General features: G+C 43.4%; 1 protein-coding gene across 3 annotated transcripts; it reads right to left on the reverse strand.

The window, feature by feature from the left end:
* Positions 1-639: 639 nt before the first annotated feature.
* On the reverse strand, positions 640-16,885 carry SLC46A3 (solute carrier family 46 member 3). Of its 3 annotated transcripts, none has more exons than XR_013838254.1 (6): positions 15,739-16,884; positions 11,218-12,082; positions 10,668-10,751; positions 10,218-10,374; positions 4,207-8,012; positions 640-4,164 (listed from the first exon to the last, which is right to left on the reverse strand). XR_013838254.1 is itself a non-coding variant. In XM_079973925.1 (6 exons), exons 2-6 carry the CDS (start codon positions 15,919-15,921, stop codon positions 7,925-7,927), a joined length of 1,377 nt encoding a protein of 458 aa, XP_079830051.1. In that variant the 5' UTR covers positions 15,922-15,942; positions 16,356-16,885; the 3' UTR covers positions 640-7,924. The 3 variants fall into 3 exon arrangements, 2 of the variants coding, with proteins under 2 accessions (XP_079830051.1, XP_079830050.1); XM_079973925.1 differs by having other exon boundaries at positions 640-8,012; positions 15,739-15,942; positions 16,356-16,885; XM_079973924.1 differs by having other exon boundaries at positions 640-8,012.
* Between the last annotated feature and the right edge of the window lie 663 nt (positions 16,886-17,548).

Consider the following 17,548-nt stretch of genomic DNA (forward strand, 5'->3'; position numbering starts at 1 on the left):
TCTTGCTCTGGTTGGAAGATTAAAGCCTTCTCAGCTTCTAATCTTGTTATTATAGCTTTTGTGCAGTCAGGTGGCATGCTTCTGAATATCAGTTGCTAAAATCTACAAAGAGAGGAGTGTACTATTGCACTCAGAACCTGCTTGTGCGTATCCCATAGGCATCTGGTTGGCCACTGTGATGCTGTGCTAGATAGGCCACCAGTCTAATCCAGCAGGCTGTTTGTTACTATGTTATGGTTCGGCTTCATGGCACTAAAAGATTTTAGTAAAAACAACCAGCTTACGTTCGGTTCGGTTGTAATCACAAGCACCTGAATGTGATAACACCACACTGGTCTGTGATATTCTAATGTGATCTTTGACCCTAAACAAGTTGCTCTTTGCTTGTCCATTTCAAAACCAGACAACTAAATGTCATTCTTTCTTGACTTCTGAGACGTAAATTCTAAAAATGGATTTACTGGCATGTAAATTAATGTATAATATAATCGTTTCCCCTCTTCATCTACACTAATTTTGCTTAAACTGACTCATTTTTTAGATAAACTTGTTCTATCATAAGCAGCTTGAATTGCCATGTTTCTTTCTAGAGACTTGATTACATGTGAAATAATTGTTTTAAGAAGCACTGATACAGATGTTCAAAAATGTTTTATTTATCTCAATATTTTCATTCAGTATACATTATACACACAAATAAAAGTCAGTCAAGGAAAGTAGTGCAAATATTGTCATGATTATTGCAAAACACACACTCCCAAGGCAGCTCAGTCTTAGAGCCAGAATCAGTGCAAAGATTAACTTTGGCAACCATTGTATAAATGGTCTGCACACTACAGATACAGATCGGTTTAAGGCTGCATTCTTATGCACCTATACCTGTGAATAAGTCTCACGGAAGTCAATGTGCCTTACTTCTGAGTAGACAAATAAACATAGGATTGCTAAATCATTTTGTTTCCTTAGGAAATCCTGAGGGCTAGTTTTATGAACAATACAGATCTGAATATGCTCAGCATATTTTAATTCCCAAGATTCTTTGCAGTAAGCTACTACAATTACACTAGTCTAAAAGCAATTGCTTGTTCTTACGCTCTTTTTATAAATCTCCCCCCATAAGCACACATTTTCTGATCTTTAGCCAAATGATCAGTTCCTTAACTAGATGCATTAGCAGTAGCCTCCTGCCAACCTAGTGTTTTCTAGATGTTTCAAGCAACAACTCCCATTAGCCTCAGCAAGCATGGCCAGTGGTCAGGGATGATGGGAGCTGGAATACAAAGCACCTGGGGGGCACCAACTTGGAGAAGGCCATTTCAGATAAAATACTTTCTTGTTCACTCTGTGCGCTATCAGATCAAGATAACAGAACTTCTCATGAACTTTCACTTTGAGTTAATGTGAAGCCAACTCCAGGCCCAGACTCCTTGGGTGGAGGGCGGCTTTTGCTAACAGCAATAAGACAACCTCTCACAAAAGGAGGAAAGTGAAAGTTCTCTGGTCAGTGAATTGCTATTACCATTTCCACCCAAGCAGCTATTAACTTTGACAAAGCAACTTTGTCCTGAGTAATTAGTGCCAGACGTTATTACAGAGCCTGTCTTAAGCCACAACAGTCAGCTTCAGTGCAGTATCTCTCCAGCAAGCTTGCAGTCTTGCTGCTGGTGGTGGTTCAAAGAAAATACAGTCCTTTCTTTTCTTCCATAGCTGTCTGTGGCAGCTTTTGCCAACCTGTTCTCCACATGTGCTGGAGCTGAGGATGAAGAGTTGTAGTCTAAAACATCTACAGGACACCAAGTGGGCAACGTAAAAGGGCAATCTAAAGGTTACCCTAAAGCAAGGTGGTCCAACAACTCAGACCAAGTTACAGGTAGGTAGCTGTGTTGGTCTACCATAGTCAAAACAAATAAACAAAAATCTTTCTAGTAGCACCTTAGAGACCAACTAAGTTTGTTATTGGTATGAGCTTTCGTGTGCGTCTGAAGAAGTGTGCATGCATACCAAAGCTCATACCAATAACAAACTTAGTTGGTCTCTAAGGTGCTACTGAAAGGATTTTGTTTGTTTGTTTGTTTCAAGTCAGACCAAGTGGGCCACAAGAGCACTTCATCACAGAACCTGGGGGCCACGCACTGTATTAAATTTCCATATCGTCAATCAAAGTGGTGCCCATAAAATGAATTACTGCTAGATGAGACCTACCCCTGCCCACAAGTTCTCCACACAACTAGGGGGACTCAAAAGCCAGGAGAAGCATTTTGCTTCACGCTGTGTGGAAGAATCAGAGCCTGGCCCTCTCCCCAATATCTCTCTGGCACATGTACTTGGAAAAGAGAAGTCGGCCACTTGGTTCATGCCAAGCTTTGGAAACACTCGGATGCAAGAGGAAGTAAGATTCTCACTGCTTCTGAGCATCTCCATAGTCCAGTAGGAAGCGAGGCCACAGCTTGCCTCCCCTGACACTTTGGTAGACAGGTCCAGTTAGTGGACATCGTAAATAATGGTTGACTACCAAAGCAGCTACATTTGGAAAGCTTCCTCCTTGCTCCCCCACCTTCCAAACTCCTGTTTGTTATAGCTACTGTACAAACCCTACCCTCCATCCAACAAATGTACTATGGCGGTCCAGGCTAGCCACATACACAAATTAAGAAATACAGAGATGTGGAAGAGGGGGCAACTGGGTACATTGGGCTGAGGAAAGAGTGCCTAGTCTGCTGCTCATTTCCCACGCTCCCAAAGCTCCCAAAATGCTATTTACAGTGTAGTCAATTATGACCCCAAACAATCTGCAACCTTCATGATCGGGGTGGGGTGGGGTGGGGTGTAGCAGACATTACATAGGAGATAACATCAATCAGTCTCCTGACTTTTAAAAAATGGAATTTGCTAGGTAAGGCTGCAGTCTGAGTGAAGGAAGAGGGTAGGAAAAGATGTTATTATTACTAATTGGATTTATAGCCAAGCTTTCAATCCAAAGGTTCCCCAAATTAATGAATGTTAGTTCATTAAAATAAAGCACAGCAATATCATGGAAACAAAAAACCCCTAAAGAACATAAAACGTCATTCCAACAGCACATATTGTATAAACCACCTGAATGGATGAGTCCCCAGATATTTTTTCCGCACAGGGAGATAAGCAACTGGGGGAAATAAATTCTGAGTGGGCAAACTGCAGGAAAGAGAAGCGCTGCCGACCCCACCACCTGCTGTTTCCTCACTCCTGACGGCAGTCAGGGTTCGTTAAAAACCCTTTCAGAGACATATCATAATCTTCCCACGGACATATAATTTGATCTATGGGGGAGAGGGGTGGGTGGATCACAGAGACTGAGAGGGAGCATTATAAGTCACTAAGGAACTCTCATAAAACCATCAGCATGATACCGCAAAGCAATATATGGCAAGAGGGGAAATAACATCCTAAATGTTAGTGATATGAAAAACTCGCCAGGTGTTGCTAACAACATATTTTATGTTGGGGGGGGGGGGAGGAGAGATGCCATTGAATGGCATTCTCTATACATACTGTCATTATAAAGCATATAAACCCAAGTGGCAGAAGGAGTTTTATCATCTCAATCCCTAATATTAATTTGCTCTGTGGCCCTGAGACAAGTTTGATATTAAAAGGTTGCCCACCCAGAGGTGGAAGGTGAAGTTGGCAAAGAGTACCTGCCTCAGAGCGGCGAGAAGATTAATGACTTACATATTTGCCAAGCACCCTGAAGATGAAAAGTGCGGTGCAAGTACAAAATTACACTTTACAGCACATTAACTGTGAACTAATTAGACGCACAGCTCTGGTTCCATCACAGGAGCTCAAAAGAGTTGTAAAAAGAAATGAGGAAGATTCTCCAGACCAGATGGGAAAAAATGTTAAAGGGCTCAAGGAGAGACAAAATTAAGATTCTTGATTTTGAAAGTGTTATTGACAAGGCTTTCTTTCCAGCAAGAAGATGAGTAAGTTTTTTGCGGGTTTAGGGCCATCTCCGCTTAGGGGAAAACTGTCCACCATTGGAACGTGGTCCAAAAGTGTGGGGAGGAGGCAGCACTTCTCGCTCTCGCTCTCTCTCCCCCCTTCATTCAACCATTATTCATCTTCTCACTCACAAAAACACATACGGTATTCCTTCACTTGCAAACACAGAAATTCCCTCTTCTTGACTGGCACGCGTGCGCGTGCGTGCGTGCGCGCACACACACAGAGGCTTCCATCTCCCCGTTCACCCCCATCTAGCCAACCAGCCTGTTCTGCTCCTACCTTTCTCTGTGTTGTAACTATTTCACTGGCAGAACCACCCCGGCCCTCACTGGAGAGTGCAATCAGCACTACCAGACGTTTGAAAAATGGCCAGCATTCCTACACACACAACCAAACCACAGAGTGTGGGCCAAGTATGGAGTTCCAACGCACCACTCTATATCTGTGGCACACTATGCCTGACCCACACACAAGCAGGAATGCCCGCCTGCTGCCCCCCCCCGTAATGGTGGTGGCAGCAGGTACGGCGGACCCTGGGGTTCCACATCGAGGAAGAGGAAGGGCCATGTGAGACCCAGACAGGTAGCTCACTTGTGCTCGGGATGGGAGCTTTAAATCCAGTTATTTCAAAAGAGCTTTAAGCACACCTAACCCTGTGTTGAACTGCAGCCCAAAACATTACATAGTGTCTACCCTGCAGGCAGCTACATTTTGCATTGCAGGCTTCACAGGTTCAACATGCTTATCCTGAACTGCAAGGTCTTGCTCTTCGTTTTCATGTGAACCAACCCTATCAAATGAATCAATTGAAACACTACCTAATAATTCAACAAGTCAATCCTTAAACAAAATATACAATTACATTAGGGTCTTTTTTTTGTTTGATTACAACAAATCTTCTTTTACCCGCTGTAGAAAGTGCTGTTGGGGGGGGGGGGAGGAAACAGCATACAGTAAACATTACTAATTAATCCTCACTTTTGTATAACTAAGTGCATTGGTAGGCCAGGCTAATGAGGGATTTGGTTCACATTTAAAGGCGAATCTTCCTAACTCCTGAAAATATATGAACCAAATACAGTCATCCTTTGAAATTCAGACTTCTTTGAATTTTGCAATGCAGATCTCTAATTCATACAAATTAGGTAAAGTGTGCATAAAAATGCATTATATTAGTGGATACTACTTGCAAAAACATTGCGTACAACAATGTGCATGTAAGGAGAAAATTGTACTAAAATGCTGACCTTTTTTTAAAATGAAAGAATTTGCAAACTGATGCTGAAATTGAAAGACTAGCCCATTCTTAGGCCCAACAGAACAATTTAAGGAAAATGGCACAAGATAAATCACAGTGGCATTTTATACAGTTGTATGCATCATAAAGTAGGTTAACTTATGGAAGTTTGTGGAATTGGCTGCCCCCTCCTTTCCTCTCCTCTGCCACCGTGAAAGCCTCTGCAGAGGTTTGGTGGCCCTTCCTGAACAACGAGGGGCAGGGTGTGGGGAGCTGTTGGGTGGAAGAACAGAATGGAACCTTTCCTTCCATAAACCTCTTTAACTTAGGATCCAAGCCCAATTCCAGTTGATTCTCCAGCTCTCCCAATAGCCCTTAGCATCCCATCCTACATGATTCGGGAGGGAGACATAACCTTCCAGAGTGGCTTGTTTCAGGGGGAGGGATTCAGGTGGTTACAGAGGTGGAACGGGAGATGGGAGCCTTCTTTCCATTATGTTCCTTAAGTTAACTTACCTTAGATTCCAAGCAAAGATTGCCAATCATTATTATAGACTGTTTGCATTCAAGGCACCTGCCTGTCCTCTGTGTAAAGAAGAATCAGGTTTCTTCAGAATTATTTTAAAAATAATTGGCTCAGTTTCTGTATTTTCTTCTTGTCTGGCCACAGGGCTTGCTTGAGATGTGGTCCTTGAGACTGACCCAGAAACTCCAGCGGGTGCAGAATGCCGCAGCGAGACTCCTTACGGGGTCTTCGCTGCGAGATCACATTCATCCGGTGCTATACCAGCTGCACTGGCTCCCGGTAGAGTACAGGATCAGGTTTAAGGTGCTGGTTTTAACCTTCAAAGCCCTATACGGCCTAGGACCCTCGTACCTACAGGACCGTCTCTCCTGGTATGCCCCACAGAGGAACTTACAGTCTTCAAATAAAAACATCTTGAAGGTCCCAGGCCACAGAGAGGTTAGGCTGGCCTCAACTAGAGCCAGGGCTTTTTCGGCTGCGGCTCCAACCTGGTGGAACGCTCTGTCACAAGAGACAAGGGCCCTGCAGGACTTGACATCTTTCCGCAGGGCCTGCAAGACAGAGCTGTTCCACCAGGCCTTTGGTCAGGGCGCAGCCTGACTCCCTCCTTTGGCAATCTTTACAAAACTTTAGTTTATGGTTGCCATCAATTTTGATTTTAATTAATTTTTATAATGTTTTTATAATGTTGCACTGTTTTAGTGTTGTTAGCTGCCCTGAGCCCGGCTTCGGCTGGGGAGGGCGGGATATAAATAAAAATTTTTATTATTATTTATTATGGTCACACAAAAATTGGAAAAGCTATGTAGGACCTCCACAGCTTATCCAGGCAATTGCTCAAACAGAGTTTGTTGACAGCACTTCACCCATCCTGTGATTCTTAAGTCCCTCTGCAACACAAACACGACCTTCCTGTTGCAAGAGTAGATAATTCTATTTACATATCAATATACAGTCATACCTTGATTTTCAAACGCCTTGGTACTTGTACGTTTTGGCTCCTGAATGATCGATACCCAGAAGTGAGTGTTCCAGTTTTTGAACTTTTTTTGGAAGCCGAACATCTGATGCAGCTTCCGCTATTGTTTCCAGTGCGCCTGCACAATCGGAAGCCAATTAGAAGCCACACCTTGGTTTCCAAATGTTTTGGAAATCGAACGGGCTTCTGGAATGCATTCTGTTCGAAAACCAAACTGTATAATAGTTCAACCCTGTAGGTAAGTTCTACTGAACCCAATGGGCTTATTTCTCAATAGCCACACATAAGATTGCACTGCATGCAAAATAAGTGCATCATTTCCTTGCTGAGGGAGTAGCGTCGCTGCTGCCCATCTGTCCACTTCCTGCAAGCAGGTATGCATCACAGACTTACTGGTGTACACAAGAAAGTCTGGTTAATACAGGAGTCACAGAATTCCGAAACTCAAAGGCCAGGGCATTTCAAAATGATGAGAGAACAGAAATGTGTCTAAACAGGGTGACGCCTTGCCCTTTCCAGTAAGCAGGAGTGACAACCAACCTGAGTTCAGGTGGGCAGCAGCACCACACTATCTGCTACTGATTGCACTGAAACATTAACAGCCATGCGCAGGTGCACCAAGACATCAAGGGCCTGATCCCAGTTCTGACATCACTCCTGTTTCAGCCTCTTGCCTTTGAAACAGCTCAACCAAGGCAGTGCTTTGGGTGCTTCCAGACAATCTGTTTACTGAGCACTCACTCCTGATCTGTTTGCTACATTAGCTATTTAGTGAGCATTCACCCTGATTTGTTCGTGGAGATGCTAGACAATGTTGTGTCCAGCAACCCTATCCTTTCCAGTCCATTTCCCCATCACTTTCCTTACTGAGAAAAAGCCTGATGTTTTGAGAAAGCAGGTTTGTTGCGCAAGACCTCCCAAACAACTGTCATTGCGAATTTGCCAGTTTGTGATTGAATCCCACCCCAGCACAGCAACAGACTGAAAGCACCATTCACGACTCTTTTCCCTGCTACCGCTTTGCTCAGCATCCTATGCACCATCAAGGACAGCAGCAAACCTGGGATGGTCAATTCTTGTAGAGATCTAAGAACGGACACATCAGATCCTTCTTTAGCTGTGCCAATAGAGTCAACAGGTATGGCCATGATAGAAGAACAGGAGAGGAGGGCTAGCCTTTAGACAAATTCTCTGTTCAGCTGTCAGCATTCTCCCCAAGGGAGTCGTCTTCATTTATAAGTAGTGCAAAGTGATATTCATGCCAAGTGGCATACAGAAACCAGCTGGGAGAAAGAGATAAGACGTTTTAAAGAGGAGATACGGAACACACTGTACTAAGTCAACGGAAAATGTACAGAAATCATAAAGCTGTCATACACTGCAATGAAAAAGGTCCATGTGGCGTATTCAGTAAGGTCGTGACAATACCTCCCTGTATGCAACCTGAAATGGATAGTCTTCTTAACCTTTTGAAGGAAACACCTGTCATGCCAGCTTTAAGATTAAGAGCAAAGACAGGTGGAACATTCTAACAGCAGCTAAAGCAGTTTGAAAGCAACCTTGCCAGCACAAAATAGCTTCTCCTTTATCCCAGGACGTGTGTAGAAAAACAACACTTCTGCAAATTTTCAGCATGGTTCAGTTTGAGCTGGGGAAAAGCTGGCCAAGGAGAATTCCTATTGGTGAAAATCCATGGCATTTACCTACGCACCTCCCCTTTGCCAATCTCTAGAACATGAAACACAAAGGAAAGCAAATGACGGACAGCTGAACCAGCATTTTACTTGTTAGTACAGTTGTACCTTGGAAGCCAAACGCCTTGGCTCCCGAACAAATCGGCTCCCAAACGATCGAAACTTGGAAGTAAGCATTCCGGTTTTCAAACGGTTTTCAGAAGCCGAACATCCGGCATGGCTTCCGATTGGCTGCAAGACGTTCCTGCAGCCAATGGGAAGCCGTGCTTTGGTTTTCGAATGGTTCCTTGAGTCGGACAGACCCCCAGAATGCATTCTGTTCGAAAACCAAGGTACCACTGTACACATGTTTAAGGCAAGTTCCATACTGCAAGGAGAAGGACGCACTGTGACCACTATTTTAAATGTTATGTCTGTGTCCACCCTAACACTTTAGGTATGTGGCAAAGTCAAGGCACTGTTGGGAAATCAGCATAGCAGGAAATATTTAGCCTGAGTTTCGCATTATTTTTCACTAATTTCAAGCAAATACTCTTGCCCTGACGGGTAGTCTTTTGTCAGCGATACACGCCTTCCTGACCATTCTTTTACTGATCTATATTACATTTGTACTCAGCCCATCTTCCGAGTAGCTCAGATGGGATTATTCCCTTTTAACCCTTACAAACACCCTGGAATGAAGTTTTGACCAGGAAAAGTCTTGTACTGAGAAAAAAATGTGGCGTTGGTTGGTCTCCTTTGTTCAAGTCAAAGGGTGATATTCAACTACCTATTGAAATGGATGAGTCTCACTTAGTCATGTTCATTTCAATGGGCCAACTGTTTAAAGGCTAGTCGAACACCACCTAAATACTTTACCAGTACTTTACAGTACTCAATACACTGGTACCTTGGTTCTCGAATGGCTTAGTTGTCGAACAAATCGGCTCCCGAACGCCGCAAACCTGGACGTAAGTGTTCCGGTTTGCGAACATTTCTCAGAAGCCAAATGCCCGATGTGGCTTCTGCTTGAGTGCAGAAAACTCCAGTAGCCAATCGGAAGTCGCACCTTGGTTTTTGAACGGTTCCGGGACTCCCGGAACAGATTACCGTATTTTTCGCTCTATAAGACGCACTTTGTCCCTCCTAAAAAGTAAGGGGAAATTTGTGTGTGTCTTATGGAGCGAATGCAAGTTGAGCAGCTATCTCAGAAGCCAGAACAGCGAGAGGGATCGCTGTGCAGCGATCCCTCTTGCTGTTCTGTCTTCTGGGATTCAGAATATTTTTTCTCTTGCTTTCTTTCTCCAAAAACTAGGTGCGTCTTATGGTCTGGTGCGTCTTATAGAGCAAAAAATACAGTAAGTTCGAGAGCCAAGATACCACTGTACTTAATTATTTAACTGATATTTCATTACAAGAATTTCATTCATAAAAGGGTAAGAGTGAGGAAAAAAAGAAAGGAAAAAAGTCAGTGAGAATGAAAAAAAAATAAAGAAAAAATACTGTTACCAGATCTCAATACTTGATAATATACAAGGTAGTTTATGCTGGAGATTTTTATAATGCACCTACGGATGCACTGGCGGAAGGGTGGTAGCTCAACAGAGGAGCACTTGTTTCATATGCAGCTCTCTGGGTCATTTTGGGCCAGTCGCTGTCTCTAACTCTAAACCTACCTCGCAGGGTTACTGAAAGGGGGAAGGGGAGAACCACGTAGACCACCTGGAGTTCCTTAGAGGAAAAGGTGGGCTATAAATGCAGTGTAATAAATAGCTTTGCTTTTGTCATTAACCAGAGGAGTAATATGTATACAACCTCAGCGTAATCAGCGGAATTATGCAAAGGCCAGCTGAGAAGAGGAAGCAGAAGCCTGGAAACCAGCCCACAGTGGCAGCATAAAGACTATTGAACGTGACAAGTCCAAGAGTCCCCATCACGACCTCTAAGCAGGCGATGCAAGCAAATATAGCTCCTGTCAAAACGAGAAAACACAAAAAATTAAAATAAAACACTTGTGCTATTCTCCATTTATTTCAAACATTTCTCAACCGCCTTTTCTCAGAAGATTCCAGGGTGGCATTCCAGAGTGTTACTTAAACTATTCATGCAACTTATTAATAGGGTTAACCTTTCTTATTTTTTTAAAGCCCCAAATAATAAATAACATTGTAAAATAAAACTGACAAATCCACCCAACGCCTCCTAACTCCCTTTGTAATTTATGACACGACAACCGCGAACTATCCTTTCGCAACTTCAACTCACCTTGTTCATTAGGAAGAACTAATTTGGACAACATGGATCGAAGGACTGGAATGGGCATAGCAAGTAGCAAGGAAGGCACTCTCACTGTAAAACACACAAGCCAGCAATATTATGAATAGGAGACTGAAATAGATGAAGCTGTACTGTAAAATACAACAAAGCAAAAGGAAACAGCCAAGATATTTTGATAGTCATATAGGGTTGTCTCCAACTATGTCATACTCAGAGAAGATCCACTAAAATAGATGCATTTAAGCTACTCAAGTCTATTTCAATGGGCTTTCAATGGTTTGGTAAGGTTTAATGTGAACCTAACCTGAAACAATATGGAAACCGAAATGCAAATATATTTCAAAATTCATACTTTTCTGAATTTTGTGGTGCAGTTCTCAAACCAAGGAATGTCTATAAAATTGCATATATTCTTGAAAATAATGTAGTCCAGAAATTATTCTTCATGGTTGTGAGCACCACTTGTTTTCAAAACATCTACATAACCAGCATTCTTACCAAAAGTTCTGAATTTTCACTGGTCTGGTACTGAACTCACCTAAAAACATCAGCAACGTAGTGGTGGCAAAGGCAGCCATGACGGCTCCTCCTACGTAAGAGAAGATCCCGAGGTAAACAAGGTAAAAGTCCTTTAGGTACTTGACAAGGACAAGGATTCCTAAAAAGCCAACCAGAGAGACAACAGTAGATGCAGCCGAGCCGTATCCTATGTAGATGGCGTTCCAGCAGAGCGGGGCGTTCAGTTCATAGATGGTGTAAAGAGAAAGCGCGCCGATCATTGTGAACAAGTAAGTCATGAATGTACAAAGCAGCAATGTGATCAGAGTCCGCTTCCTACAGGAAGAATTCCAAAATAAGTCATAAACTCCAGAAAAGGTTTCCTTGAGCTTTTCTTTCAGAGACTTTGGCTCAACCTCGGATACCCGGACCGTGTCATCCAAGAAACACATAACATACAAAATGTTGACCACCTGAAGCAGTGACATCATCACGTATGTCCAGGTAAAGCCCAAAGCTTTTAAAATGTAGCCTGAAGACAGTCCTCCCAATCCAGAAAACACTCCAAGGATGAAGTCGATCACTGCTATTCGGATGGTATTCTGCTTCTCATTCTCGCAAAGGTCAGCGATGAAGGCAAAGGCACCGCCGAGGAAGGTTGCTATGCTTCCAAACAGCCCAGTAACGAAGGCCGAAATGAATAGGAGAGAGAGGGGCAGCGAGAAATAGGATATAGCGCAGAGGAAGATGCTGCTCACGAGACAGCCCACCATAGGAAGAACCAGCGATACTTTGCGCCCCCAGCGCTCTCCATTTGCTACGACGACAAAGGCTACCAAAATGCTGAGGGCACCCGCACACAGGTCTGTTTTCAAGATAAAAATAGACATCTTTTCTTGGACTTCCTGGAAGAAGAAAATAAAGAGATTTAATATAAAGTAGCAGGGAGAGGCCTGTCAATCCGTAAATGCAAACCTGTGTAATAACTGATTGTTAATGGCTTGCGATAACATGGAGGCAAGGGTGGTACCAGTGTGTCGTGGAGTGCCCTCCCTGCTAAAATACCAAGGTGCCATCAGTATTGGCATTCCACCAGCTCTTGAAGACACACCTGAACTTGAACTTGATCCTACTGTTTTTTTCAGTTGTTTCAATTGTCATGCTTTCTAACTTTTTTTTTCTTCCAAAAATGACCCCATAATTTTTGGATTTTATTGATATTTATGCTGCATTTTATATTGTATTCTATGCTGTTTTAAAGTCGCATTTTAATCAATGTTTTATATTTGCTGTTAGCTGTCCTGAGCCCAGTTTTGAAACTGGGAAGGGTGGGGTATAAATAAAAAATAATTATTATTATTATTTATTATAACTGGCTTGTGGCATATTTTAATTAAAGATGTTTTAATGCTACGGTGGAATTGTTAGTGTATTTTAATTACGTATGGATTTTATAATTGGTTTTATAGTTGCAAACCACTTACAAGCCATTTTGGTATATGAGCAGTACATAAATTATTATTATTTAAAACATCATCGTCTTTCCCTCTTTCATACCTCAACATGCATGCATGTAGGAGAAAGTGTGCAGAAGGAAGGCCAAATTTTGATCAGCCCGAGCAACCAGAGACACAAAAGAGCCCTGAAGTACCTTTTTAGGTCACATTCACACCATACATTTCAAACACAAGGTTTTCCCAGAAGAATCATTGGAACTGTAGTTCACCCTCGCAGAGCTACAATTCCCAGCACCCTTAACAAGCTACAGTTCCCAGGATTCTTTGGAGGAAGGTGTGTGCTTTAAATGGCGTGGATATGATTTTAACACATTTACAGCAGCATAAGCTTTTGTGGACTGGATTTTACATCACCCAGTGCGTGAAATGCCAGTCGAAGCTGTACCTGTATCTGTGTATCTATTTACAGACGGGAGAAGAATTATAAATCACCAGGTTGAAATGCCACAAAATGCAAGGTGCCCATTACATTTCTGTGCAAAGCTCAAATGTATCAAGCTCACAGAGAAAGCACCGACAAGCAAAGAAAGCACAGAGGTTATCTCGCACACACTTGAACTTTGCGTAGAAATGTTGCAGACTATGCCTCTTGCATTTTGTGACCTTTCGGCCCTTCTGTAAACGATTCTCTCCCCTTGAGAGTGGCAAAAAAACACTTGCCGACTGAAGATACGCCTGATGTGTCTGCTCTGAGAGACAGAGTAGGACCTTGGGGCAGATGTTCAGGGCCCCCTCACTCAGCAGACTCAACAGGAGGCCCCACCCGAAGCCGCAGGACTGTTGTTTCCTATGATCGTGTTGTTGTTTTTCTGTTTTTCTTAACACTAAAGGACCTTTAACTTCCTCTGGGCAAGATGATAACATGGCAATGCTCTATCTAGATGGAGTAGCGGGGAGGAGAGGCAGAAGGCCCAACACTAAGCAAATGTTGCAAGAATCCCAGCTGGTACAAGATGACCCTAGTGCTTGACGTTGTGTGCAATCCAGAGAAAAAAACCATGAGCCTTGAATGCACTTATTTAAAGAAGTCAATAGGACTTTGCCACGTCAGCTTGGGTTGCACACAGCCATGTTTTCACATGAGGTACATGCTGATCACTCCAGATAATGAGGGAGAGTTACCAAAACATATGCTGTATATAAATTAAACACAGCACTCCACTACTTAAGTCAGGTGCACAAGAAAGTAAATGAGAAGCACCTGGATTAAAAGCAGCTTAGTTTCAGCAAAGCCAATGAAGTATTGCACTGTGACACTAGCTGAAGATTTGGTCCACAAGTCTATAATCTGAAGATACACGTTTCACTCTAGGGCACAGTTTGTGAAGCAAATAAATAGAACTTACAACAAAAACTTAAACAGGGAGGAGTCGTCAACTTCTATAAAGATTAAATTAAGGGATAGAGCATTGTGAGGCAAAACAAGATGCAAGGAAGGGAGCACTGCTGGTAAACCCTATTATTAATGAAAGCATTTTCCACAATCTGCAACCAGTCTAGCAAGCAGAATGCCTGCATTGCATACTAAACAGTGTACAGTGGTACCTTAGCTATAGAACAAATTGGCTCTCAAACGCCGTAAACCCAGAAGTGAGTGTTCTAGTTTGCGAATGTTTTTTTAGAAGCCAAACGTCCGATACGGTTCCCGATTGAGTGCAGGAAGCTCCTGCAGCCAATTGGAAGCTGCGCCCTGGTTTTCGCACGGACTCCCGGAATGGATTAAGTTCGAGAACCAAGGCACCACTGTATCAGTGTAAGATCCCCCACTTTAGCTATACAGTGGTGCCCTGCAAGACGAATGCCTCGCAAGACGGAAAACCCGCTAGACGAAAGGGTTTTCCGTTTTGGAGGCGCTTCGCAAAACAAATTTCCCTATGGGCTTGCTTCGCAAGACGAAAATGTCTTGCGAGTTCCTGCGGGGTTTTTTCCCTTTCCCTCCCTTTTCCTAAGCCCTAAGCCGCTTATCAGCTGATCCGCTAAAAGCCGCTAAACCGCTAATAGCGCTAATCCGCTAAGCTGTCAATGGGCTTGCTTCGCAAGACGAAAAAAACGCTATACGAAGAGCCTCACGGAACGGATTAATTTCGTCTTGCGAGGCACCACTGTAAAGATATTTGTTCAAGCAGGCCAGCCACCAGGAAGCACCACAGTCTGGTCTAATGAATTCTGAGCTTCTTTGTAATTAAACATGAATCCAGTTCTAATACAGTACAAAAGATATTTGAATGCAAATTGCTAGGAAGCCTTCTTAAAAATACCCCTTTAAAATCCTTGATCCTAAACCATCCCTAAAACTAGTGACCAACACTGACCATTTTCAAGTTCCTAAGGCAATCAGTGAGTTGGAGATACACAACTTCTCTGTTTTTAAAGTTCAGCCCGCCTTGGATGGGGTAGCCCTCCTCCTGAGAAATCAGGTTGCGGTCTGGCAGTACTCCTGGATGAAGATGTCTAAAGAGTACTGTGGCCAGGGGTGCTTTTGTCCAGCTTAGGTTGGTGCACCATCAGCAACCATTCTTTGAAAAGCTCTGACAAAAGTGTCACATCCAGGTTGTATTATTGCCATGTGCTCTCATTGGGAATACATTTGAAGAGTCCACACAAAGTTCAGTTGGTGAGCCTACTGAAACACCCTCTTAAAGCTGCCAGAGCCCCGTTCTTTTTTTGCACCTGGTCCTCCCAGCTCTGACTGTTCTAGCAGCTGGCAATTCATTGACTGTCATTTAATTCAAGTGACGTTTTCTTTGCAACGCTCTCTCCCAGTCGGCACAACCCAAACATATGCATTTTAAATTTTTCATTAAAGTTTGTGGAACTTAAGAGCACAAATCTCTCACAGCGATAGAGACTAGCAGTCCAATCCTACCAATTTTCACTCACGAGTTTACCCAGTGTAAACTCAGATGTTTACACCAAACCCATTGAGTTCAGTAAAGATTACTCCCAAGAAAATGAGAGTAGGAGCTTTCTGGATAGAAATCAGTAGACTTGTGCTGTCCATTTAACTATGCCTGGTATGCACCCGAGGAGAACTTTGAGCTTACCTTTTGTTTCAAGAAACTTGGATCACTTTGGTTCACATGGCAATGAGAAGCATTGTCATTATCGAAGGTGGAATTGGTGGTCTCCTCCCAGAGCTTCCGATACACATACTGCTGCATCATTGGCATGGAATATAAAAACATGAACAAGGCAACCACAGGTTCCACTACCATAAATTTCTTCATGCTTGAATCTGAGTTTTAATTCTGTTTCAGAAAGAAAAGAATGTATTAGTCTTCTTGAAAGGATATGAAACTGGCTCATCAAACTGGGAAGGTACCTGCACACCTGCAGTCCCACAACAGGTGATGAGTCAAGCAATAAAAAACACTGCAACCCTGATGGTTTGGTGTGCTGTTACCAGAAGGGGTGGATCCTTTGTAATTCCTTGTTAAATTATGAAAGAGCCATTTAACATGCTCTGACTCACATTTGCTCTAACCTACACTGCTAAGATGGGGTTTTCAAATGAGTTTAGCACAAGGGAGTTATATTTTTTAATAACTTCTACTGGGTTTGGGGGTATAGGGAATGTTGTACCTCTGGTGGCAGCAGACACATCATGCTCCTTCTGAGGTAGTTTATCACCTTTGGTCCCCACCCTGCACTCAGCTCTTACCTGACTTCCAGAAGTTGTCAGCGTGCAATAGGGGTCGCTCCCCAGGAAATGGCTCCGACTGGCCGGCTAATCCAGATGAGGGCAGCTGATGGCTTTCAAACCCTCGGTGAGTTATAGACTTCCACTGCATGTGAAGACAGGCTCCAGCGGATTGAGCAGACAAGAGTAATAGTCAGTCTAACAGTCAAGAAGGTAGGTGGTTTCTGCTATTGTTGTAGGGGGAAGTGAGGGGGCAGATGGGGCTCATCAACCTGGGAAGGTACCCTAGCTAGGATAAGGAAAACTCTGGCCCTAAACTTCCACTGCCTTGTGCGGTATCTTCGGGAAAAGAAAAGGAGTCCCTAAGATGGTTGGATGGCCTTGTACGCCTCCTCCTTGCAACTCCTGCAGCCAAACTGGGGCCAAACTGCTTTCCTTTGGGCCATATCAGTGGGGCCGAGAGGAGGGTCTTGTCATCTGGGCAGCACACGACCTCCATACACAATGCCCAGGCTTGTGCCTCAGGGAGGTCACTTTGGTGCAGCAAATGCAAGTTTGACTTCACCCCTGGAGGTGTCTCTCAAAACAGACACATGCCAACAACCTACTGTGTCATTTTATCCATTTTCCTGCTTTGCAATTTTGGTTTCTGTTTTTCTGTCTTGAGAAACATAATTAGACAATGCAACCAATGCTTTTTTCCCACAACGGTACACAGTATTGCCACCTTTTTCGCAAGAGAAGGAGGCAGGAGGCCTCTTGGACCCCGTCAGAGCACGGCGCCTCCTTCCCTAAGCTGGGAAAATGCTTCCTGGGCTTGGGGAAGGAGGCGTGAGCCCATGTCCCGGCAGAATCGTGGATGGTATGACCCTGTGGCGATAACAGGCATGCACAGTCAGGTATTAAGAGTACAGAACAAGGTACAGAGTTGCAGCAATTTCTTTAATTATCATGCATCATGTAATAACTACATACCAATATTTTAATGATGTTCCAGTAAAACATACAACTGTTTTACATGTATTTGTTTTTCCTGACTCCCAAGGAAGTTTTCCATCCAGGGCAACCGCCCAGAGTATCAGCACCTCCCCCCCCAGAAATAAAGCACTTTAAGAACAACTGCAGTACTGGTTGAGTGACCTGGTTAAAAGAGGGGACAGGGCTCCCGAATCTTTAAAAGTTGTGTTTCAGCATGTATGCCTTTTATGAAAAAT

This window comes from Podarcis cretensis (assembly GCF_951804945.1).
Source record: "Podarcis cretensis genome assembly, chromosome: 4".
In the NCBI taxonomy this organism is placed as follows: domain Eukaryota; kingdom Metazoa; phylum Chordata; class Lepidosauria; order Squamata; family Lacertidae; genus Podarcis; species Podarcis cretensis.

Coding starts and splice junctions, on each gene's coding strand:
- SLC46A3 (XM_079973925.1), bottom strand. CDS start 15,921: ATGAAGAAATTTATGGTAGTGGAACCTGTGGTTGCCTTGTTCATGTTT. Junction 10,752..11,217: donor TACGTTGCTGATGTTTTTAG/GTGAGTTCAGTA, acceptor TGTGTTTTACAG/TGAGAGTGCCTTCCTTGCTA. Junction 10,375..10,667: donor AGTTCTTCCTAATGAACAAG/GTGAGTTGAAGT, acceptor TCGTTTTGACAG/GAGCTATATTTGCTTGCATC.